The sequence below is a fragment of the Sorex fumeus genome, unplaced genomic scaffold, assembly GCF_029834395.1.
Source record: "Sorex fumeus unplaced genomic scaffold, SorFum_2.1 ptg000036l, whole genome shotgun sequence".
NCBI lineage: Eukaryota > Metazoa > Chordata > Mammalia > Eulipotyphla > Soricidae > Sorex > Sorex fumeus.
This window is the reverse complement of record NW_026606093.1, coordinates 14,984,465-15,010,655: the sequence shown is the minus strand read 5'-3', so window position 1 is coordinate 15,010,655 and position 26,191 is coordinate 14,984,465. Positions and strand designations below refer to the sequence as shown.

The 26,191-nt window shown below is 39.5% G+C and overlaps 1 protein-coding gene and 1 non-coding gene across 2 annotated transcripts in view; both read left to right on the top strand.

Moving 5' to 3' along the window:
- Positions 1–26,191, top strand: part of LOC130027139 (myosin-13) — a 95,630-nt gene that overhangs the window by 54,629 nt on the left and 14,810 nt on the right. The window contains exons 20-37 of the mRNA XM_056117779.1: positions 571–826; positions 3,182–3,424; positions 5,605–5,781; positions 6,964–7,109; positions 7,380–7,470; positions 7,679–8,068; positions 10,239–10,365; positions 10,450–10,568; positions 13,790–13,986; positions 14,554–14,737; positions 15,361–15,526; positions 16,115–16,239; positions 18,223–18,531; positions 18,612–18,815; positions 20,976–21,101; positions 21,778–21,948; positions 25,341–25,445; positions 25,521–25,616. Of these exons, the coding sequence (XP_055973754.1) occupies positions 571–826; positions 3,182–3,424; positions 5,605–5,781; positions 6,964–7,109; positions 7,380–7,470; positions 7,679–8,068; positions 10,239–10,365; positions 10,450–10,568; positions 13,790–13,986; positions 14,554–14,737; positions 15,361–15,526; positions 16,115–16,239; positions 18,223–18,531; positions 18,612–18,815; positions 20,976–21,101; positions 21,778–21,948; positions 25,341–25,445; positions 25,521–25,616 (3,232 nt within the window). The remainder of the gene's footprint in view (positions 1–570; positions 827–3,181; positions 3,425–5,604; positions 5,782–6,963; positions 7,110–7,379; positions 7,471–7,678; positions 8,069–10,238; positions 10,366–10,449; positions 10,569–13,789; positions 13,987–14,553; positions 14,738–15,360; positions 15,527–16,114; positions 16,240–18,222; positions 18,532–18,611; positions 18,816–20,975; positions 21,102–21,777; positions 21,949–25,340; positions 25,446–25,520; positions 25,617–26,191) is intronic.
- LOC130027284 (U6 spliceosomal RNA) lies at positions 16,754–16,859 on the top strand. Its single transcript, XR_008793025.1, has one exon. It is a non-coding gene; the product is annotated as a U6 spliceosomal RNA (small nuclear RNA).

Sequence of the window (26,191 nt, the reverse complement as noted above, 5' to 3'; positions counted from 1 at the left end):
CTGATATGATCTAGCTCAAATTTTATCATTTCAACAGTGGTCTAAATAATCAAGGTTAATTGCTACATATTTAGATCAACAACGCAAAAATAAGGGGTCATTGATACCAAAGAAGGGGTTAGTTTAAGTGAAAAGCTATATTTTCAGATACACATGAACTATGTCAGGATAAAATAGTGCAAATGTTACAGGGATGTGACTGACAGCCAACATTGAACCAAAATTGACAGCTCTATTCTTGGAAGCCTCATGGCTAATAGACAGATAGCTGAATATTTTTTATGTATACCAACACTGTAGGCAGAATGCTTTTTAACAAGTTGAGGTGGTGAAAGTGAAAGCCAGGGTAACGGGAGATTCGCAAATGGTCCTATGTTCTCTCTTACACACCAAATTCCTCTGGCCCTCATTTTCATAATATAATCTGGAGTGCATAGGTCCTGCAGCATTTGGTTGTAGCTACCTCACACCTAGCATGGAAGAGTGAATGTCTTAGACCCAAGGGAACAGGTGGAGGTGGAGACTCATACTTTCTATGCCTTATTAATTTTAATCCTCATGGATTTACAGAGATTCCATCGCCTGCATACAATACAACATCCGTTCTTTTATGAATGTCAAGAACTGGCCTTGGATGAGTCTGTTCTTCAAGGTCAAACCCTTGCTGAGGAATGCAGAAGCTGAGAAGGAGATGGCCAACATGAAGGAAGACTTTGAGAGAGTCAAGGAAGAACTGGCCAGATATGAGTCTCACCAGAAGGATCTAGAAGAGAAAATGTTGTTACTACTCCAGGAAAAGAATGACCTCCAACTGCAGATTCAATCTGTAAGTCTCTTTTTCCTAAGAACAGAAAAGCAATAATGTGAGGCCCATCATGTGTCTATTCAAGAGACAGTGCTGTCATCCAGTGGTGAAATGGAGCATTGCAGCAGCACATGATAAAAGGAGGCCCTAGCTCTCATTTAACCGAAGTTAACCCTGCCTGATAACAACGTGCATCTATTTCAGATTTCAGTCATCAGTATCAGAGTTAGACCGTGGATATATGCCTGTCATCATACTAAAAAGTCATAAAGAATTTACAGATAGGGCCAGGTCAATAGTACAGTGAGTAGGTAACTTGCCTTGCTCATGGTCTACCCAGGTTTGATCCCTGGCATACCATATGGTTCCCTGAGCCCACTAGATCCCTGAGAGCAGAGCCAGGAATAAGACCTGAGCACTACCGGGTGTGGCCCAAAAACCAAGGGGGGGAGGAATTCAACGATTATTTTAAAAACCACATAAAGAGTGAAAGTAAATAACTAAAATTGAAATAAGAGTTGCTTTCTGTATATAATTTTCTTCAATAAAATTATTATTCAAACATTTAAATTATTTTTTGTTGTTAAGAAAGAAAGTAGGGAAGTTGAAATCATATACATGGTACATGTACTCTGACAACAACATAAACACACTCTCATTTAGCAGAGCTAAAGTTTTTTATCATGTGTCCTTTCTAAAATAAACTGCCAAATATCTTTTGCTTATGTGCAAAGAATTTTTCCTCACTTCTCTGCCTTCTCAATCAGGAGTGAATATGTTATTATGGTTATTGGGCGTATTTTCTCAAGTTGAGTGGAGAAGAAAACTAGTATAGAAAGAAATTCACTAAATCACATCCCAGATCTACATTAGATAGTCATGTCTTTATGTGCTATGGTTTTTCCATCTGTAAAATGGGTATAGAAATACTGACTTGCTATAGATTTGTTGGAAGAATCAGATGAATTCTTACATGTGAAATGTCTAGCTGATAGTCCATATTCATTTAACACTGATGCTTTTTCTTATCAGTCTCTTAAAATATTTGTCCAGTTTTATAACCTTTCCAAGAGACTGATAATACAGAATCTTCTGGTACCTGTGTTTATTTAATCACTTAATTATGTGCATTTTTAAATTTCTGTTCTGTGATTCAAGAAAATATAACTCAAAAATTTTTTTTAAAATTTTTAAATAAAATTTAAAAAAAGAAAATATAACTATAGTGATGTAGGTAGGACTTTTCTATTGAGAGCTAAAAGCATATCATATTTTGGAAATGCTAGTTTGTGATAACAATAGAATAGATGAGATGTTTTCAACTGGTAATAGAGGAAGGATGGGATAACTTGGCATCCAAATTTGGCAAATTTGCAGAGCTAATGAAATTTATGTATGGTAGATACCAATAATATAGTCAGTTAAATTGACTGACTATATTATTGGTATCTACCATTTGACCTCTATCCTGCAGGTTCAGCTCAGTTTTTTGTTCAGGTAAAAAGTTAGTCTTAATAGCCTCAAAAAAAGGGCTCCATGACCTTTTTAACCAATACAAGTTCCATTTCTCTCCTTCCTTTCATCACATACATAGTTATTGATGAGTTAGTACTTAGAACTAAGAATAAACTATACAACTGTGGGCACGAGGCATGCAGGGTAGATAAGAAGAAATCTGGAGTCTGAGAATGCTCTCCTTGTTTTGGAAGGACTCTCCCTGTCCTTCAGTGTTGCAGGCACCTATGTTCAAACCTGTACTGTCCCTGTCATGAGTTTATATTCCTGGGCCACTCTCCCTAAAGGCCATTCCCTGCTTATGCCTGTGTGTTTCCCCTAACAGGTTGGTTCCTGCTAAAGACAATGTTTTCCCTAGAGGGATGTTTCCTGCTTGGGCCAGTACGTTGACTAAGCTTGCTTAACTTAGGATACGGCACACACCTTACTGTCTGCATTTATGGGGCAATTTCTCACATCCATGAACTTTTTTTTTTTTTGCTTTTTGGGTCACACCTGGCAATGCACAGGGGTTACTCCTGGCTCTGCACTCAGGAATTACTCCTGGCAGTCTCAGGAGGCCATATGGGATACTGGGAATTGAACCTATAGCAGCCACGTGCAAGGCAAATGCCCTACCAGCTGTGCTATTGCTCCAGTCCTTCACATTCATGAACTTTGAGATTATATTAAGCAAGTTTATACTTAATGAATGATGTTCTTAATATATTTTTAAAGTATATGTATGATATATAAGTGTGTGTTTTCATGGCCCATTCCATAGCATACATCTAGATAATGGGCTGTCCGAAAGCAAAGTCCTTCCTTCGAGGGTTTGTCAAGATGCTGATCAAAACTTCAATGATTGTTTTTGTTTTCCAGAAAACGGAAAACTTGATAGATGCTGAAGAACGGTGTGAGGGGATCATTAAAAGCAAGATTGAATTGGAAGCCAAGGTCAAGGATCTGAGTGAAAGATTAGAAGAGGAAGAAGTAATCAATTCTGAATTAGTTGCCAAGAAGAGGAATCTAGAAGATAAATGTTCCTCTCTCAAAAGAGATATTGATGACTTGGAGCTGACCCTCGCCAAAGTGGAAAAGGAGAAGCATGCCACTGAGAACAAGGTGGGCAAATCCAAGGGAAATACTACTGATTATTGAGTAATAGTTATTTAATCTCTGTTAGGAGATTGGTGGGAGAGAAGTCCCAGTAACACGCCAATGACTGCACATGAGAGGTTGGAGAAAGTTCGCAGTAGTTAAGTCACAAGTGTGCTCTTCTCTGCCTTAGGATTTTCCCCATGCTCCTCCTTTCTCTTGGTTATACCACATACTTATGAACCAAACTCTTATTTTGCAAGTCAAAAGAACTTTGATTTTTGTTTGTTTTTTTGTTTGTTTGTTTGTTTTTGCTTTTTGGGTCACACCTGGCAATGCACAGGGGTTACACCTGGCTCTACACTCAGGAGTTACTCCTGGCAGTGCTTGGAGAACCATATGGGATTCTGGGACTCGAACTTGGGTTGGCTGCATGCAAGGCAAATGCCCTATCCTCTTTTCTATCGCTCCAGCCCCTCAAGAGAACTTTGAGAAGAAGAAAGATAATCTGTTCATCTTTATTTATCACAGATCTTAGCACAGAGAAAGAACATTTTACAACTACTAAGGATATTTTGCAATTACCTAGAGCAGACAAAGTGGAAAGGAGGCAGTTAGATTGGCAATGTGAGGTACAAGGGCTTCATGCATTATTGGAAGCATATACATTTAATAAAATTTATCTAGAAATATCTGGTCTAAGCACCCACAGGTTCTTCAAGTTAGGGTTTCTCTTCTGGATGTACAAACCATGGAACTATCCCACCAGTTAATGTGTGAAGATGTTCATAGCAATGTTACTTGTGGTGAAAGATAACTGAAATCAACATTTGGTTGACCAATAAGGAGTGAGAGTGAAAATATGAGTGAGGAGTATGAATAATATATATCTTCCAGAAGCAACAGGCAGGAATGCACACACAAAGCCACAATATGTACGTAGACATACTTCTCAGAGTGGGGAGTTGGGGTGAGGAATAAGATAATAACGTAGTATCATTCCACTAATAAAAACTAAAATTACAAATATCCGAGCTGGAGCCATAGCACAGTGGGTAGGGCGTTTGTCTAACATGTGGCTGATCCGGGTTCAATTTCTCCTCCCCTCTTGGAGTCTGGCAAGCTACCAAGAGTATTTTGCCCACACAGCAGAGCCTGGCCAGCTACCCGTGACGTATTCCATATGCCAAAAACAGTAACAACAAGTTCTCACAATTTGTTGTGAGATATTACTGGTGCCCACTTGAGCAAATCGATGAACAAAGGGAGGACAGTGACAGTGACAGTGACACAAATTTGTGATTTATATAGAGTGTCAATGAAGGATAAAAGGAATGAGGTTCAATATGATTCAAGGTCAGTGCCAGATAGGCAATTGGGAGAATAGATTACAGGGAGAGGTCAGACACTGGTCCTGTCCATAGATGACCATAGATGGCAGCTGTTACTCAGCCTCAGCCAACCAAATGGACATGCAATTCCAACAGTTACCAGAGTGTCTGATTCCCCCATCATAAACCAGACATTCAGAGTTTATGTTTTCACAGTTGGCCCCCAAGCGCCAGTAGGTGTTATCCCAAACCAACCCCCCCACCAAAGAAAGAAGTTACAAACTATTATGTAGACTAAGGAAAAGCATACTGTGGTGAAAGTAAGCCCATGAGTCAAAAATTAGAAATTTCTGATTTAAAAAACATGTCATATCATACATGGGGGAATGTATGATATTTTTATGAAATTTTTATTACATTACATAAAGTTTCATGTTTATCTCCTTTCTCCTACTTCCATAATATGGAGTTACATTCTAATTTTTTTGTGTAGCATCTTATACTTCTCTGTACCCTTTCTGCTGCTTTCTAAATTCCTGTTGGATGATAATACATAAATCCCCGTGGATGTATTATGCATAAATATAGACAGATGTGTTACCTTTGATAGGCAGCATTTTGTACTTATTAGTGAGATATAAATCCCCCCTTTAGAGAAATAACCTAATGGAGAGTTTGAGATAGTGTGATAGACTAGTGAGAAAGATCAGGGACTCAGAGTCTGTCTGTCTCAAAATGATGCAGACACAGGGAGAACTTGTTTGTAAGTAACCAAAGAAGAAAAATGACAAAAGAGGAAAGAATCAATAACTATTGCAGGAATCCTCTGATTTAATTATTTGAATATTAAATTGTTATTGATATCTTTCCTCCTAGGTAAAGAATATTTCTGAAGAAATGACAGCACTTGAAGAAAACATTTCCAAATTGACCAATGAGAAAAAATCTCTGCAAGAAGCCCATCAACAAACATTGGATGATCTTCAGGTTGAAGAAGACAAAGTCAATAGTTTAATCAAAATAAATGTCAAACTGGAGCAGCAAGTAGAAGATGTTAGCATAATTTAATACTATGTTTTACCATTGTTTTACCATTTACAAAAAAGGGAGGGTCTAAATAAGCTATAGGGATGACAGTTCTGACTGTAAAAACAGAATCCTTGAACTGAGATCTCAACCCATTCCTATAAAGTTGGTAATATTGAGAAAACCTCTTAGCCTCCTCAATCTCAGTTAAACCCTATGAAACAGGGATGCAATTAGCTCTATTTCAAAGTGTTTCCATGGAAAACTCATCATATGGAGAGTATTCAGTAAAATATTAGCCACTAATCATTGACATTAATTTGTAGGTCCTTTGGTTTTTTAAATTGTTTATTCTGGTCTAACATGTGGTCATAAAAATTATTGCCCACCTAAACATGTTACATTTCTTTTATCCTTTTAACCACAATTAGTGGTAGTCAGGGTCCACCAGGAATACCACTAATGAAATTCAGGAGACCATGCAGATGTGGGGATTGAACCTAGCACCCTATCATGCAAGCCATGTGTTCTGCCACTTAAGTCACATCTTTGCCGTTATATTTTATTTTAAAAGTGTCAGGAGTAAGATTTTTATGTTTTACTCAGACTTGTCACTATATATATCCCAGATTGTTTTAATATTCCTGAGTCTAGAGTAGGTGTATCCTGTCTCCTATACTCCTCACTCTCTGTATCTCTGTCTATTTTTTCTCTCTCTATTTCTCTATCTCTCTCCCACACATACATACAAAAACACACATACATATACACCACATATTCCCCCACCTCCACACAAATCATTTGCCAAAATCTCCACACAGTTAAATGTGTGGTGTGCAATTGTGGTGTGCAATACAGACCTTCACAGATCTAGTGAGTTCAGTCCCATTCATAAAAACCCTATTGTTCCTGTCTAGGAAAAAAAATGATGTGTCTAGAGGTGGTTTGTGTCTACAGAGAATACAGCCTAGAACCCACTGTATGGGAATTAGGTGGAAGAGATACCAGAGGGTTTCCCCAAACAACCATTACCCTGGGGCAGCCTTTGCTGGAGGAGAGAAGAGCAGGGAAGCAGTTGGGAGGAATATACTGGGCATACAGTGTCCTAGGAAGAGAGCCCAGGAAAGTTATGGGCATTGTTTGCCTCTGCACTGGCTGAAAGGGAAAATTTCCAGAGGGGTCTCAACCTTTCCACTCCTGTCTTCCCAGCTGGAAGGAAGCTTAGAGCAAGAGAAGAAACTGCAAACTGACCTTGAAAGAGTGAAGAGGAAACTGGAAGGAGAGCTAAAAATGTCTCAGGAATCCATTATGGATCTAGAGAATGAAAAACAGCAAGTTGAGGAAAAATTGGAAAAGTATTTTATATTTTAATTTTATTTTTGTTAAGACATTTTGTGGGATGTGGGGGAATGCCTGGCAGTACTCGGGGGCTATTTCCACCTGGGCTTGAGTTCACTGTACTTAGGGGACCATACTGTGCTGGAGATCAAACTTGGGATGCCTGCATGCAAATATAAACTCATCTATATCTCCAGGTCCTTTATTTTCTTCTTATGTGTTTGAACCAGACAGCCAACTTTCTCCATTAATAGATTTGCATTTTATGTTATAAATATTTTTTTCAGAAAGAAGTTTGAAATTAGTCAGTTACAAATCAAAATAGAAAATGAGCAAGTTCATAATCTGCAGTTACAGAAGAAGATTAAAGAACTTCAGGTATCAATGCCAAGACATCCCAGTCCTGCAAATTCATTTTATTAACTTTTTCCTCATTTCATTAACTGCTTTCATTTTTTCACCCCTTGGAGCTGGAGAAGCTATTCTATCCTTTCCTTAATATTAAAATTAATATTTTTATTTTCTAAGTAGCACACAAATATATTTCTTCTAACCTACAGCACTCCTGACATAATTATCCTTTCAGGCCTGCACAGAAGAGCTGGAAGAAGATATTGAAGCAGAACAGACACTCAGAGGCAAGATTGAGAAGCAGCGTTCTGACCTCTCCCGGGAACTGGAGGAGATCACTGAGAGGCTAGAAGAGGCCAGTGGAGCCACTTCAGCCCAGGTTGAGATGAACAAGAAGCGGGAGGCCGAGTACCAGAAACTTCGCAGGTCCCTGGAGGAGGCCACCCTGCAGCATGAAGCCACTGTAGCCACCCTGAAGAAGAAGCATGCAGACAGTGTGGCAGAGCTCAGGGAGCAGATAGACAACCTGCAGAGGGTCAAGCAGAAGCTGGAGAAGGAGAAAAGTGAAATGAAGATGGAAATTGATGACCTTGCTAGCAGCATGGAGACTGTCTCCAAGTCTAAGGTACTTTACCTTTATTTCCTTGGCAAATGAAAGTCATTTATGGATATACATAAGTTCATGTTCCAAACTCACTGAGCTTTCTATATAAAAATCCTCTTCTGTTCGTCCCAGTTTCCTAAATTCATTCAAGTCATTCACTTGATCCAGTAATTTGCTGTTACTTAGGGTCTCTTCCTTCTTCCAGTCTTTCAGAAAGGCATGCCATCTATCTGGAAATTTCTGGAATTAATTCTGTTGAAGGACTGCACCAAAAGACCTTATAGGCAACCTTTTAACTTATAAAATTGGTAGCTGGGAGACATAACCCATGTGAAATTATGCATGAAAGCAAGGTGTCAGGTTTTGTGCCACTTGAATCATATCATGTATGCTAAATTATGATGATGAAATTAAATAGGAAAGTAAGGTAAAGGTAAAGGTAAAGGCCCTCCCGTTGATCGTCGATTTGCTCGAGCGGGCCCAGTAACGTCTCCATTGGAAACTTTTGTTGTTACTGTGTCTGGCATATCGAATACTCTCGGTAGCTTGCCGGGCTCTCCGAGAGGGGCGGAGGAATCGAACTTGGGTCGGCCATGTTGGCTGCATGTAAGGCGAACGCCCTACCTGCTGTGCTAAATATTTATAATGATAAAAATAAGTTACAAACTGCTGGCTCCTTGGAAAAAAAAGTCCTATCTTCTGAGGACTATCTTCTGAAAATATATATTCTGCTGATGACTGCCATGCCCCATCTGAAACTCTCTTCAGGTCACTATAGCATAGACCCCAGGCAAATGGGAACCCTGAGCTTAAAATTCATCAGCTTTGTGGTTAACAGGCCTCTATACATGACTTTAAAGCAAAAGCTGCCTCAGAAAGTTACCTAGTATTTCAAGATTCAAGAATCACCTTCTTTTCAGGGTTCTCCATATATATATATATATATATATATATATATATATAGAGAGAGAGAGAGAGAGAGAGAGAGAGAGAGAGAGCTGATTAGCTGGTTGGGATGATATGGAGCTATATCATCGAAATATAGAATATTGTCTAAAGGGTAAAAGAAGAGAAGAATTAAGACATGGATTAAAGAATTAAGATGGTCTTCATTGTCCCTCTCACTGTGCTTCACAGTGCAATACTTTTTCTTGATTTCTTCCTTATTTCCTGACAGCAGCTCAACTCTGTTTTCTCTTTCCTGCTTTTGCATTTTTCTGCCTGCCTTGATTTATTTTCCTCCCACTGCAAAGGTGTGTGCATGTGTGTGTGTGTGTGTGTGTGTGTGTGTGTGTGTGTGTGTGTTCTCTCTCTCCCTTCCTTCCCTCGTATCTCCCTCCCCAGATGCAATCAAAGCCAGGTTGTTGGGTTGTCAGCAGCATCACCCCAAAGCTATGCTTCAACCAGCTTCCTCTTCACTCTCTATTGCCTCATATCTTTATGCTCAATTTTTTTTAAATCCAGGATAAAATAAAGCACTTAGTATTGCCTTATGATATTTAAGCTGTTGTATTTTTTCATTTTTCTCCTGGTGAATTACAACCACCATTCAACTGCCCATAATTTAATTTTCTCATGTCATAATACCATGTTATTAAGGCTAGGTTAAGTTCATGAGGATCATCTCTAATATCACTGCATCTTCTGTTGCCATCTTATACTGAACAGTATAAAGATAAATACACACTCAAAATGCTTATTTTGTGTTATAAAATATGGTGGAGAAATAAAGAAATATACAACAGATTGGAGATTTTAGAGATTAGAGAGGTGATTCCCTCTATGACATCTCAAACCTAAAAATACTCCTGCATTAAATTTAAAATAATGTTGAACATTTTCATATGAATCTATTGCTTGAAAATAGGCTCATTAGAAGGTTATATGATTTACATTGCTATAAAATTATTTGTAAAAACGGGTGTTCTTTTGAGTGACATCTCCAAAATTTGTGTACAAATTATTATTTGTCTACCAAGATCTAAGGTGCTGCTGATTAAGCAGAAAACACCCAAAAAGGTATAGTAAAGTTGTTATAATTTTTAAACTGTTTTGTGTTCTTTATTTTAATTTTCATTTTACTTTAAGTTTCATTTTACCTAATGGGAAGCTAAAATATCAAACTTTCCAGTTCATTATTGAGCACCAAGAATCTATTTTCTTATTAACATTGACTTTGTTCTAAAAAAAGAGTAATGTGGAAAGAATGTGCCGATCCGTGGAAGATCAGTTTAATGAAGTAAAGGCCAAAGATGACCAACAGACACAGCTAATCCATGATCTGAACATGCAAAAAGCAAGACTGCAGACCCAAAACGGTGAGCTAGATTGGGGTCTTAAATTAATCTGGGCCATGAGAGAAGGAATCAACAAAACCAACTGAGGCGACTTCTGTTTACTAGGGGAACTGAACCACAAAGTGGAGGAAAAGGAGTCTCTGATTTCACAGCTAACTAAAAATAAACAGACCCTCACTCACCAGCTGGAGGAACTTAAGAGACAATTGGAAGAAGAGGTCAAGGTAAAGATACTTTTTTTTTTTTACTTAAGAAAGTCAGTCACATAGGGGGCTGGAGAGATAGCACAGCAGATAGGGTGTTTGCTTGCACGCGGCCAACCCAGGTTTGATTCCCAGCATCCCATATGGTCCCCTGAGCACTGCCAGGGATGATTCCTGAGTGCAGAACCAGGAGTAACCCCTGTGCATCGCCAGGTATAACCCCCCCCCCCAAAAGGCAAAAAAAAAAGAAAGTCACATAGACCCTTAAAATCCATGAAGTTTGTTGGGGATAGTGGTATGTCACTAAAGCAATGCCTTGGTATAGGATGCCCTTCTAGGAATTTTACCAAAGTTTGCTTTCCTCTGGGCTCCATTGCCTCCCACAAGGTGTAAAGCAAACCCATTTCCAGTGAAGGGCAGCCCTTAACCTATCACTGCAGATGTTTGACTATCTCTACTTCTGTATATTCTTTCTATATGCCCATCAGTAACATCCCATCCAGAAGAAATGCCTTTTTCCTTCTCCAGCATACTTTGCTCTCCTGGTACAACATCTGACTCTGAGCACCGCTTTCCCAAAAGTACCACTGTGATTTTATGTTTTGTTTATGTTTCCCAGTCCCAGCTCCTGTGGTATCCAGTGAAGAGTCCAGTGACACTTTAAAAATCTTTTTAAAAAATTAACTAAAGATATGTGTTTTACAAAATTATTGATAGTTGAGTTTTAGGCATATAACATTGCAGCACCAATTCCACCACCATTGTCAACCAACATCTCTTCACAAGAGTTCCCATGTTCCCTCCTGACCCCTAGTTTGCCACCTTGACAAACACAGTTTAAAGTTTGGTGGTTATAATTTGTATCTTGTATTTTCAGTGTTGTTGAATTTATGTTTTGGATAATAGCTACATTAGTCCCCCACCATAACCAAGTTCCTGCCCCCGCTTCCTTCATTATTTCCTTTCCTCATCATCTTCCTCCGTCATTCACTTTCTTTCATTTTTATACTTCTCCCTATACTCTGGGGTCAAGTGATCTAGGCATCTCCTCTTCAAAACACTATAACACTATATATATATATATATATATATATATATATATAAGGCCCACTCGAGCAAATCGATGAACAACAAGAGGATTGTGACCGATGTGTATATATATATGTATATATGTATATATATATATATATATATATATTCCCATAGACAAAATTTTTAGTGATTGAATGTCAACTTAAGAATAGCAAAATTCATTTGAACCAGAAATGCTGATATGGTATTATACTTCAAAGCTAAATGTTTGGGTGCATGATAAGTGAGATCATCCTGTATTTGTCCTTCTTCTGGCATACTTCGCTCAACATGATATCTTAAGTTTCATCCAGGTTGCATGATTTCATCCAAATAGCATGATTTCATCATTCCTTGAAGTACATATTATATATATATACCACATATTCAGAACCCATTTGATCTATCCTTAGCTATTGCAATGAATAGTGGTGTGCATATGTCTTTTTTTAGGTCCTGGATGTGTATATGCAGGAGTAGGATTGCTGGGTCATACGACAGAGCAATTCTAGATTTACTGAGAGCTCTCCAAACTGTTTTTTCAGGAATTGAGCCAGATGACATTCGCACTAACACTGGATGAGATTTCCTTTTACACCACATCCTTGCCAACACAGATTTTTCTACTTTTTATATAAAGACACTTTAGGTTTAAAGGGTAACTGTAGGACATGCATAAATTGCCATCAAGGTTTTTATTTCAATGCCTAGATATTTTTGTTTGGTAGTATGTTTGATAGGCACTGAGTAATAATTGCCAGTGCATCTTCAAGCATTAGAAACAGGAATCCAGCAGTACATAAAAATGCATACATGTGCTTCTGAAGATTATCATGCACCATTCAAAATTTCCTGGACTGCTTTTGGAATACACACACACACACATACATACACACACACACACACACACACCACAGTCCCCAAGGTCCACAATCTGAAAAACACTAAGCAATCTATTTGTCTTTCAACTTTTAGATATATGACAAAGACTTTGGTGAACCGAGAGGTAGGAGTTATGTTGAGTGGAATTCTGAGCAAAAGTGTAAAAAAGTCCATTACAAATGTGATGCTGGGGACTAGAGAGATAGTCCAGAGTATAAGGAGCTTGCCTTGCACACAGCCAATCTTGGGTCCACCCCTAGCACTATATAAGGTCCATCAAAGCATTCCAGGAGTGATTCTTAAGGGCAGATCCAAGAATAATCCCTGAACTCTCTTGGGTGTGGCCTTGAAACCAAAACCAGGGGCTGGAGTGATAGTACAGCAGGTAGAGTACTCACCTTGCATGTGACTGGCATGGATTTGATTCCCGACATCCCATATGGTCCCCAAAGCACAAGCAGGAGTACAGAGCCTCCTGGGTGCAGACTCAGAAGTAAACCCCGAGCATTGCCGGGATGGCCCCAAAGTCAAAACGAAAAAGAATGAAAGTGAGACTGTTACTAACCATTTTATAACAGCAAGTAAAGTTTTATTCTTGGAACCATTTTGGTTGTTTATTTATAGCTTTTAAAGGATGAGTATACTTTCATCATATTTCACAAGATAGTCTTTGTTGGCATTACCTGAAAATATTTTCTGCCCTTTATAAACGACACTACCTCCTGACCCTATGGGAGTGAGTAACAGAAGTTCTGAGCATGGTCTCTGCTACTTGGGAAGAAGACAGAGCTTTGAAAACACAGCGCTGGTATTTCCAAAGACACTTTAGACATTCTAATTCTGTTACAAATTACTTTGATTACATGAAGGAAGAGACATCAGTTCAGATACCATCCCTAGAACTTGCTTGTTTTTCTTATTAAAGCCATTGACAATAGGCCTAAGGCACAGATGCACAGTGGCAAGCCACCTAAGAGGATTATAACATTGCTTTTCTTTCACTGCACTTATTCTTATAACCTTTAGTAAGTGGAAAAATTGGTTACTTTTTATTTTCTATCGTTTTTACTGCTTATAGTAAAATAAATATTTAAATGGAAGAATTAAGTATATAAGAAAATAGACAACTTAAAATTATAAAATTATAAAACACAACCACTTTATGTCAAGTTTGTAAAGAGAACTTGGGGTTGAGTTGAACTGAGGAATGTCAGTTTAAATAAAAATACTAAATTCTTTTAGGAAATAGCCAAATGTTCATACATTCTATTACTACTGTCATTTTATAGGCCAAGAATGCCCTGGCCCACGCCCTGCAGTCCTCCCGCCACGACTGTGACCTGCTTCGGGAACAGTATGAGGAGGAGCAGGAAGCCAAGGCTGAGTTGCAGAGAGCACTGTCCAAGGCCAACAGTGAAGTTGCCCAGTGGAGGACCAAGTATGAGACGGATGCCATCCAGCGCACAGAGGAGCTCGAGGAGGCCAAGTACGGGATCTAGGGTTATAGCAGAGGGCTTGACACTGAAGCACAGGTAGTGGAACAGAAAATTCCTTCCACCTTGAGGATATCTTCCAGGACCTTGAGAAAATCTTCCAGACTTAGTTTTAAGCAGTTATATTCTCCATGGTCTTCCCTTGGGAAACTGTTCATTCCACCTGGTCTCCTTTTTTTGTTTTGTTTTGTTTTGTTTTGTTTTGGCTTACATCCGGTGATGCACAGGGGTTACTCCTGGCTCTGCACTCAGGAATTACTCCTGGCGGTGCTTGGGGGACCCTATGGGATGCTGGGAATTAAACCTGGGTCAGACGCCTGCAAGGCAAATGCCCTACCCGCTGTGCTATTGCTCCAGTGCCCCCACCTGATTTCCTTGATGACTGCTTTCCACCAAGCATTTGAGGATTCCTCAGGTGATACTTAAATGTTCTCTATCCATCAAACTTCAGGTCTTGATTTTATAAATTCCATTCTTTGTACAATTTGGTTTTTTTTTTGATATGCTACTTTTGAAACACCTCATCTTTGCCAAGATACAACAAAGTCTGATTCTCTTAGGAAAAAACTGGCCCAGAGGCTCCAAGAAGCAGAGGAGAACACAGAGGCAGTGAGCGCCAAGTGCGCTTCCTTGGAGAAGACCAAGCAGAGGCTGCAGGGAGAAGTGAACGACCTGACACTAGACTTGGAGCGGGCCACCACAGCCTGTAACACCCTGGACAAGAAACAGAGGAGTTTCGACAAGGTTTTCCCCAAAATGTTTCCCCAAATCAGATAAAGGGGCCAAACGGTCTCCACATATAGAAGAGTGAGATGCATACACACTTTGGTCAATCCACTAGGGCCCTAAGCCCAAATGGTGGGTTTGGGCATCGAGTATCTCTTTAGTTTTGTGACAAGCCCTCCAAAGAGGATTTCATTTTTAGTTAAAGCTAATTCAGATCACTTTGAAATCAAAACATCCTTAAAAATATAGAATAAGTAGACAGAGTGTCTTGCATGGGTTGGTTATGGATTGGATATATATATATATATACATATATATGTATATATGTGCGAGTCTATGGGTTGTATATATATATGCAAGTCATATATGTGTGTGTTTGTGTGTGTACCTACATGGAATATATGTTTATATATATGTATATACCTATATATGATATGTGATAGTCACTACATGTAATATACATATAGAATGATGTTGTATAGGAAAAGCACACCTTGGGCCCATGGGACCCACTCTCTCATTTTTTGAATCCCTCAGGATAGAAGGGTAAATCTGTGGCTTGCTGATGCTCCTTTTTTCACACATACTTACAAATCTCTCAGTGCTATCTTCTCCTTGCATGCCCCTTTGTCATTCCTTAGGTCCTTGCTGAGTGGAAACAAAAGCTACGTGAGAGTCAAGCTGAGTTGGAAGCTGCTCAGAAAGAGTCCAGGTCACTGAGTACTGAAATTTTCAAGATGCGGAATGCCTATGAGGAGGTGGTGAACCAATTAGAGATGATGAGGCAGGAGAATAAAAATCTGCAAGGTGACTTTTCTCCCTGCGGCAGTGTGTGATTTTTCTCCAACCCCAACTCCCCATTTGGCCACTATCCACCTCCAAAAGCTTCCAGCTTCCCACCACTTCACAAAATCCTCATATAGACTTGGTTTACTCTTAATTCTGCTCTGCTAAAATAAATGTTCTTGAGAATTTGGGTTGCAGTATTAGAAATTAGGACCCTCCAGGGGTTCTCTTTCAAACAGTTTTGTCCTTGGACATGTGAAATCCCTTAGACTTCAGACCCCTGACCTCAAAATTAGATTACACCAAATGCCTCCTAAGCTCTTTCAATTCCCAAGACTATGTATTATTCTGTGCACTATACCTCCACTATATCTTCTTTGGTATTCTTTGTGAGCATTTCATATATACTCTACGAAATTTTCAGCTCATACCATTCAATTTCAGGTAAACAACACAATTATCTGTTCTATGTCAATACTGCACCCGATGGGCATCACTGTTTTTTTTTTTCCTGTATAAGTGTCTAGAATGAATCACCAACCCCTATACTTCCTGGCAAATTCATGTATTGCCAGATAAAGCAACCTAAATTGAGCCCTTCCTTTGCAGAAGAGATTTCTGATTTAACAGAGCAGATTGCAGAAACTGGCAAGAATCTTCAGGAACTAGAAAAAAACAAGAAGCAGGTGGAACAAGAAAAGTCAGATCTCCAGGCTGCACTAGAAGAGGTGGAGGCAAGTATGTAGGGTGTGACAGTGGGTGCACAAGAAGCCTGAATCCTGGAGGAGGGAGGACCACTGGGAGAGGCTGAAATTTCCCAGGGAAGAATTCTGGGTGCCTGTGGGAATCCTAGTGTCCTCGGATTCATCTTCTAGGTGTTCTTTTGTCCCTACTTTCTTAAACTGTGGGTTGTAATCCCACATTGACTATTCTAAAGGAATGTGTTGTGGGGGAGTCACAGAAACATTTTTCAACAGTAAAGGATTTTTGAATATATATCAACCAAGAATTCAAACTCAACTGAATTTTGAATCCCAGCTATTTCTGGCAACAGTAAGTTCATGTTGCAGAAAGGAGCCTGAGAGAAAAGCAAAAAGCGGTTGTAAGTGGAAAAATTTAAGAAGCCCTGCTCCACCTCACCACACTTACCCTTTTGAAATAAATTGAATGTGTCTCCAATGTCTTTTTCTAGTAAGTAAGAAATCAATCAGCAAACATCTTGAAAGGTGCTTCAGACTTCTTCACCTTGTGCTCGCTTCAGCAGCACACGTACTAAACCTGGAATAGTATAGAGAAGATTAGCGTGTTCCCTGCTCAAGGATGACATGAAATTCATGAAGTGTTCCATATTTCAAAAAAATTAACCGTCAGGTTGTGTTTTTTGGGGGGGATTGCAGGGGGAAAGGGGAGGCCCATACTTAGCAGTGCTCAGGGCTTACTACTGGCTCTGTGCTCAGAGTTCACTTCTAGCGATGCTCAGGGATTAAACCTAAGTCCAACACATGCCAGGTAAATGTCCTAACAGCTCACCATCTCTCTGCTCCTTCAGTTTTAACATCATACACCACAGCCCGTATCTATTAGGAATTCTCTATGAAGAAAGCATTGTCCTGACGTAGGATGTGTAACACACTGATACATTCAGGGTCAGTGCAGAGCAGGTGACTGATATGTTTCTGGGTAATTATCATAACAGAAAAAAGAGAATAGCAAGTGCTCAATCCCTGTGGATACTTGGCTGGTCCTTAAGGTATGGTCACTATGAAAAAAGACACAAAGGGCCGAGGGACAACTCAATTTACTGGAGTGCATAGAAGGTACAAGTTCAACCCCCAGCACCACATGATCTCTCAAAAAAATTAATTTAATTAAACAGACACAATAAAATGTTTACCGATTTAAAAGTGTGCTCTATTTCCTTTAAGACACAATATTATTTATTAATAACAAATATAAATTTTAAGTTGTTTCATAACTGATGGGAACATTGAAAGTAGAAAGTTTTATCTTTAAAAATTGCTGTACTTATCTAAGACATGTGTACAAGAATATAAGAACTTTTTTTCTTTTTTTTATTAGTGAAACACCATGAGGTACAGTTATAGACTTATAAATTTTCGTGCTTGGGTTTCAGTTATACATTGATCAAGTACCCATCCCTCCACCAGTTCCCATCCTCCACCACCACGGGTCCCAGCATCCCTCCCACCCCCCATGCCCCCCGTCCCACTCTGCCTCTGTGGCAGGGCATTCCCCCTTGTTCTCTCTCTCTCTTCTTTTGGGTACTGTGTTTTGCAAGAGAGGCATTGAGTGGCAATCATGTTTGGTCTATAGACTACTTTCAGCATGCTTCTCCCACCCTGGGAGGATCCTCACAACATCCCAGGAATTTTGCTCCATGACTTGGAGGCCAGCCACACGTGCTAGGGAAAAAGGAAGCTCAGATAGAGAAGAACTTTTTCTTATCATGATAAGCATGAAAATGGTCATTCAATTAGAGGGTTGTTCAGAGGCTGGGAGATAGCTGAGGGGCCAGACCTGCATGCTTTGAATGCAGGAGGGCCAGATTCAATCCCTGAGTACTGCCCCCCCCCCCACACTACTGCAGGGTCCCAGAGCATCAAGGGTTGCTCTTGTGGTCCTCAGCAGCACAGAGTCTCAGTAGCATCTCATCATTAGACCCATAACATACACTGTTGTTACTTTACTTATTTAAGGGTTCCCTGGAACATGAAGAGAGCAAGATTTTGCGTGTTCAGCTTGAGTTAAATCAGGTAAAATCTGAATTTGACCACAAAATTACTGAGAAGGATGAAGAGATTCAGCAACTGAAACGAAATAATCAGAGGGCAGCAGAGGCCACACAGAGTATTCTGGAGGCTGAGATCCAGAGCCGCAATGATGCCCTGAGGTTGAAGAAGAAAATGGAGGGAGATCTCAACGAGATGGAGATTCGGCTGTGCCATTCCAATCGCCAGGTGGTAGAGACCCAGAAAAACCTGCGCACCGTCCAAGGACAGCTCAAGGTGAGCAAACAGCCTGTGATGGCCTCGCTGCTTTCTCAGCCAAACCTGGGTGCTGGACTAAGATGAGCTTTTGCCCAAAGGATTCCCAGCTACACCTGGATGACACCCTGAGGAGCAATGAGGACCTCAAGGAGCAGCTGGCCGCTGTGGAGCGCAGGAATGGTCTCTTACTGGAGGAGCTAGAGGAGATAAAGGCGGCCCTGGAGCAAACGGAGCGGACCCGGAGGCTTTCGGAGCAGGAGCTGCTGGACGCCAGTCAGCGGGTGCAGCTCCTGCACGCCCAAGTGAGTGTACCTGCTTTCAGATAGGGACCCCCGGGCCGCAGGATCCCCACCTGGGTTGCGGAATGGAGCACTACGTGGACCATACCAGCAGTCAGCACCAAATGATATTGTTTACTGCCTGAAATAAGTCTTACTCTGGACAAACAGATTCGTAACCTTTCCTTTAAGCTGAAAATGGAAAAGTATGGGGGGGAAAGGGGGAGATGTTTATCAGAACAAGGAAGAATGGCATTGCATAAAGGGAGTGGGAGAGAAAGGAACATTTAAACTGCGTCATGGGAGGTTAAGATTGTCTTTTAAAATAATTGCTCATTTTTTAAAGTCATTCAATTCCATCTCGGGGTATTCTCCCCTATTGAGATACCATGATTTATAATACTATTGATGAAAGTTTCATGTATACATCATTTCAACATCACACCAGCCACAGGAATGCCCACTTAACTTCACAATGTCTCAAAGACCCTCACACTCAGGTAAGCTCAGCTCTGTGGACAAGAACTGAGTGCTGAAAGGAGATAAAGTGATATACATGATAACATTTCAGTACCTGTAATGCAAGCCACAATGCCTGAAAGAAAACAGAGAGAGAGAGAGAGAGAGAGAGAGAGAGAGAGGAAGAGAGAGAGAGAAGAAAGGTGTTTGCCATAAAAGCAGGGTGGGCCGGGGTGGGTGGTGGGAGGGAAATATACACTGGTGAAGGGATGGGTGTTGGAACATCATATGACTGAAACCCAATCTTGAACAACTTTTAACTGTGCATCTCATGGTTATTCAATGAAAATGGGGGGGGGGGGGAAAGAGGATATGAGTATAGGTATCTTTCTGTGGTTAGATGGTAAGACTGTTGTAGCTAAGGAATATTATATTGTGTGTATATACCATATTTTCTTTATCCACTAATCTGTTCTAATGCACTTGGGCTGTTTCTTGACTATTTTGGATAATGCTGCAGTGAACACTAAGAGCACAAATGTCTTGGGGCTGGAGCGATAGCACAGAGGGTAGGGAGTTTGCCTTGCACGTAGCCAACCCAGGTTCGAATCCCAGTATCCCATATGGTCCTCTGAGCACCGCCAGGAGTAATTCCTGAGTGTAGAGTCAGGAGTAATCCCTGTGCATTGCCAGGTGTGACCCAAAAAGCAAAAAAGCAAAAAAAAAAAAAAAGCACAAATGTCTTTTCAAAACAGAATTTGGATGATTTGATGACCCTGGTGTTAGATGGCAATAATTTGAGTTGCTGAGTCATATGGAAGCTTGATTCTATGCGTTTTCAGAAATCTTCATACTTTTTCTCCAGAAATACTGAATCAGTCAACACTCCTACCAACATTCCCACCATTTTTCCCACATCTATGCCAGCACTAGTTATTTATTATTTTTTTTCTTTTTTCCAGTCTCTCTGGTGTGAAATGACAAACTTCTTTGATTTACACTTTCCCCAGATAACTGATAAAGAGCACTTTAAAAATTATCTCTTTGATTACTAGTGCAGTGGAATATCTCGTGATATTTTTACTCCTTTGTGTTTCTTCTAGTTTGTATTACCTATTTATGCTAATTTTGCCCCTTTTCTAATTGATTTGCCTCATTATACGTAAATAAGGGAATATACTTTCAGTATTGTAATTGCAAATATTTTATAATTTGTTACCACTTTTACAATTCTATTTATGACTATTATTAATATTCCCAGGATTAACCTGTCTATACTTTCTTTATTTCATCATCTATTATTTGAATGATCTATCATTCCTAACTATTTTAATTTCTACATTTATGATTTATTCAATCTTACATGTATAATGTTTGGGTCTGTTTCAGAAATTTCTGCACCAACAAGAATTAAATAATTTATAGCATATCATTCTTGAGAAAAATATTAAATAAGTATCATTATTATTTGGTTTTCTCTCTGCCCAATTCTCCTGGTTCAATTTTTTTCTTTTGTTGGGCCACACCCAGTGATGCTAGGGGTTACTCTTGGTTCTGCACTCAGGAATCACTCCTGTACCATATGGGATGCCGGGGATCAAACCCAAGTCAGCCACGTGCAAGGCAAATACCCTACCCTCTTTACTATCGCTCCGGCCCCTCCTGGTTCAATTTTTAAAGGTTCCAAATATAATAAAATTCCCTGGTCCCTAATTTTTCTGACAGAACACAGTCCTAATAAATAGCAAGAAAAAACTGGAAGCTGACTTGTCCCAGTGCCAGGCAGAGATGGAGAACTCCATCCAGGATTCCAGAAATGCAGAGGAGAAGGCCAAGAAGGCCATCACAGATGTAAGCTCTTTTTTTCTTTACAGATTTTTGGAGATAATAAAGAGTTTAATGTACTTGGGTATGGTTAACATATTTCTTGTCCTTAAGAACCACACAGTTAAAGGCAGTTGGGATAGAAAAGGGACCACTAAATAAATGATACTTGGGGGGCTCGCTCGGGATGGGAGATATTTGCTGAAAGTAGACTATGGACCAAATATGATGGCTGCTTAGTACCTGTATTGCAAACTATATCACTCAAAAGGAGAGAGAGAGAGAGAGAGAGAGAGAGAGAGAGAGAGAGAGAGAGAGAGAGAGAAGGAATGTACCTGCCTCAGAGATGGGGGTGGAGTGGGGTGGGGGTGGTGGGAGGGATACTAGGAATGTTGATGGTGAAGAATGGGTACTGGTGGAGGGATGGGTACTCGATCATTCTATGACTGAAATGTAATCACAAAAATTTGTAAGTCTGTAACTGTTTCTCACTGTGATCATTAAAAAAAAATCCACAAAATTAGTTAGTAATAACTTCTTGGAGAGAGAATGAGATGGATCCTTAGTAGAGATAAGATGGAGAAAAAAAGTCACAAGCAATGCCCGAGGGAGGTAGTGTCAGCAGTATCGTCAGGCACTTCTTCCTGTGCTGTAAGGAAGGATTGACAGAGAGCCCTTTGACATTCCCTTTGACCCTAACCAGGCTGCCATGATGGCTGAAGAACTAAAGAAGGAGCAGGACACCAGCGCCCACCTGGAGCGGATGAAGAAAAATCTGGAACAGACAGTGAAAGACCTGCAGCTCCGGCTGGATGAGGCTGAGCAGCTGGCCATGAAGAGTGGGAAGAAACAGATCCAGAAACTGGAGAACCGGGTAGAGTACCTTGGAGACTCTTTTCTCAAAGTGACAAATGGCTTAGCCATGTCAGTTAGAACTACAATCTAGAAATGTAGGTTGTTTCAGAGACCACTGATTGGATATACTGAAATTTTAGTTTGAGGACTACAGTTGATCCTTGAAAAAAATAAGCATTTGAATTCTTCAAATTCCAAAATACAAGATATTTTTCTGTATCAATGATTCCACTTTCGTGAATTCAACCAATTGGGATATCAGTCAGTTTTGTCAATGGATACAAAGACCTTATTATAAGTTATACCTTGATTTTTTGACTCCGTGTGGAATTCTTTCTGGAGTGGGGTTATAAAATGTATTAGAAGGTCAATGCCTCTAAACAGAAAATTTTTCAAGAGTCCACTATACTTGGAAGCATCCTATGAGTTCAATTTTCTAAACCTTTCTCCTTTGTGGACCCCTATCCCCAAAGTATGCAATCACTTTTATATACAGTGTAATGGCATTTTAAATATTTATTGTCTAATATTCATGTTTTACAAATATTTATATCTATATAACTTATAGAAATATACTTTATGATTATTAAATTATTTATTTCAGTTGAATTTTATTTAGGATCACACTCCAACTTGATAAAAAATAAATATTCATACATAAACTCCATAGTCTTCCTTTGTCTCCCACTATTGAGACTCCTTCCCATCTCAGATGTCCTAATCTCTTAATATAATTTTCAGTTATAGTGTATTTTGTATTTCATCCTAAATGGAAAACAAGTAGGCTTTTCTCAGGCTACAGCACCATAAACATCTAATGTCTGGAGCAGCAGTGTTTCTGCTTTATCCAAGGTCGTATTTTGCAGCTGCTTGATTCTTTTGATAATAATTTCCTTTGTTTCCTTTACTCCTGTCTTTTCTCTCTAAATCAGTTAGTTTTTTTTAATGCTCTGTCACCAGTTGATATTTTTCAAGAGCTATATAGGGAAGGTTATCACAATATTTGTTGTCTGCAGAAAGAGGAAATAAATGAGTGGAAGGCAAAGAAAGAGAACAACTTCTCCCAGCAAGAAAGTCCCCAAATGTGGTCACTTTGCATGCCACTCTCAGGGATATGGTCATCGGCTCTTGTATGTTTTGACAGTGAAAGGAATTTTTGGCTAAAAGCTATTGCGATTACACACACGTTAAAAAAAATAGAAGTAAATACCAAGGGTGTTAAAGCTTCTCCAAAAGAATCTTTAAATGGTTATTTTTAATTATTTTTATCCAATTCCATTAAAATGAGGCTAAGCCTTTCCTACCCACAAATCCCTCTCTTCGGGGAAGGATTATATATCATATACTCTCTATCGTTCTTTGATTACTGCATTGGCACAAGACCCTTAGCCAGTCTTTCTTCAAGTCTCTTCATTTTCAATAGTGAGGCATCTAGACTATCCTATAAACTATTCAGCTATCTTAGTTTTACACCTTAAAGGGTCCTATGGAGAATTTCTAAGTAAAAAAAAAAAGTATGTTTTCTAATGTCTGAAGAAAACAGTATCCCAGGACCCATGGGTGGTGGTGGACCCTTGAATAGCAAGTACACTAGTAGATTTTAAGGTTATCTATTGAGTCTGTAAGTTCAAAGTCAGTCCTTGTGAGTGGCCACTCAGAGATTCTCAGAGACTTGCTATTCTCTGAACTTAAAGCACTATGTTACCACTTGTCTCTGACACAATTATCAGAGACTAGCTACTCTTTTAAATTGTGGGGTGAGGACAACAAGTAGTGACACATATTCTCAGTAGCTGTCTGCTCCCCTCAAGATATCACCAAATGGCAAAACATTGTGATATCAACAAGACCTGAAAAGTGTAGTCTCACTTAAAAATACTTTCACATTCTTTATCTAATTTTATCCCCGTCAATCAAGATTGGGTAGGAATTGCAATTTCCATCATAAATACATAGAAACCCATACTTAGAGATGGCAGCTAATTGGTTTTGGATAAATAAGCTGGAGTTTGGACTTGAATTTACCTGCAACTAATCATAGTTTTGTTCTCCCCATGACCCCTTCAGATTTATTGAGTTAGGAATCAGGGCTACCATGAACACTATTGCACTTTTCACAAAGCACAACACTTCCTGACCTGTGCAGGCCCATGGGAAGGGACATATTTTGTAAACAATACCGGAGTTCCCTCTGCCCATAGAGTGCATATTTTCCATTTATTAAAAATATTTTTGTTTTTGGCACCCTGATTTACAATGTTGTTAATAATAAAGTTGCAGACATACAATGTTCCACTCCAAACTCTTGTCAGCATCCCAGGAAAATGAGGTGAGGTTCATTCCACTCCATCTCCATGTCAACCTCACTTTTTACTTAATTATTATAGTTTTGGTATTATAATTTTGATGTATACAATTACTTCACATCTACATAATCAAAGAACCTAAGCCCTATGTTACCACCTGTGCACATCCTCTTTCTTTCTAACTAATCCTTCCATCCTTTCTTGACTTACATTTTCACTTATATAACCCAAGGCCAAGGGTTTGCCCACATAATTATCTTTTATCCTTTTGTCTTGTTACTATATAACACTGATAAGAAAGAATTTATGGTTTTTGTCCTCCCTCTGAATTACTTCACTTAATGTGATATCCTATAGCTCCATCCAAGTTGCAGTGCACTGTATTATTTTATAATTTTTGTGACTGCATAGTGTTGCATTTTATACATATATACATATATATAATGGAATATATATGTACCTCAACTTCTTTATCCACTTGTTTGTCATTGGAAATTTGTGTTGCTTCGACACCCTAACTATTGCACTAGACACTGCAGTGATCATCAGTGTTTATATATCTCTTTTGTGCTTTTTTGTGTGGGTGATAAGGGTCAAGAAATGGAATGTTTTGCTGGCTTATATGCAATTTCTATTCTTACTTTTTTAAAGAAAAAAAGTAAGTGTCTCCATGCTGTTTTCCACCAAGGGTAAATCAAATATATTCTACCAGCAGAGAGTGAGAGTTCCATGTTTATACATCATTTTTTGTTTCTAGTCTTTTTGATATTCTTTTTGGTGTGAGATTGTATCTTATTGTGGATTCATTTGAATTTCCTTGATCATAAGTGATGGGGAACAAATTTCATATATTTATTGACAATACATATGTCCTCTGTACTAAAAGATCTGTTTATCTCCCAGTGAGGTCATTTTATTCGAATTTGCACAAAGCTATTGCATGAGCCAGTGGTGGCCTTATGAATAAAACATGTCTCCCTAGGAGGAGACACCTTTTCAAAATACAACAGAGGATTGTGAGTTCACCTTGAAATGACTTACATGTGAATCCTTGAGAGAAATCTGCTTAATCTGACTTCAGTTGTCTTCTCTTCACCATGCCCAGGTGCGGGAGTTAGAAAATGAGCTTGATGCTGAGCAGAAGAGAGGAACGGAGGCCTTAAAGGGTGCCCATAAATATGATCGAAAGATTAAAGAAATGTCTTTTCAGGTAGATATCTTAAAAACTCAGTGTCTTGTGGATCAGACCCCATCAGGCACTCTGACACAGATGCTCTCTTTACAGGCTGAAGAAGATCGCAGGAATATCCTTAGGCTCCAGGACCTGGTTGATAAGCTGCAGGCCAAAGTGAAGGCTTACAAGAGACAGGCTGAAGAGGCTGTGAGTATAAGAGGTTTGGGAGAGCGGGTTGGTCCCGTGCCAACCTAGAGGATCCCTAATTTTGAAATGGAATGCATTTTATTTCATGGAGTCTGTGGAACCTAAGATCTGGGTTTCATTTCAGGCTATAAAACAAACAAGCTGTCCTTATCCCTCCTCTCATCTGTGTTAAACCAAATACCCACCTCTCTCTCCTCTATGTCCTCAGGTTGATGGGCTAGGCTTACTGTTCCTCTCCTTTCCACCTTACTTTTCCCTACCCCTGTGAGTGAGTTCTCCTTACCCTGGAATGTTGCTACATAGCTTGACCCGCCCCTTTACCATCTTTTCTCACTTTATCAGCCCTCTCTAGGCCTTATTCAACCTTAGAACCTCATCCTAATTCACTGCAACCCACATTCCCCTTCTCTATTTTATTCTGTATGATATGTCTTTGATCAGATAGCTAAAATCAGCAAGGAGGAAATCTAATTGTTTAGGACCAGTATTTCCCAGAGTACCTTCTGGGAACTAATGAGGGACATTAGTTACAGGACCAGACTACAGGAATGGTGTGGCTCACAAAGAGACAGACG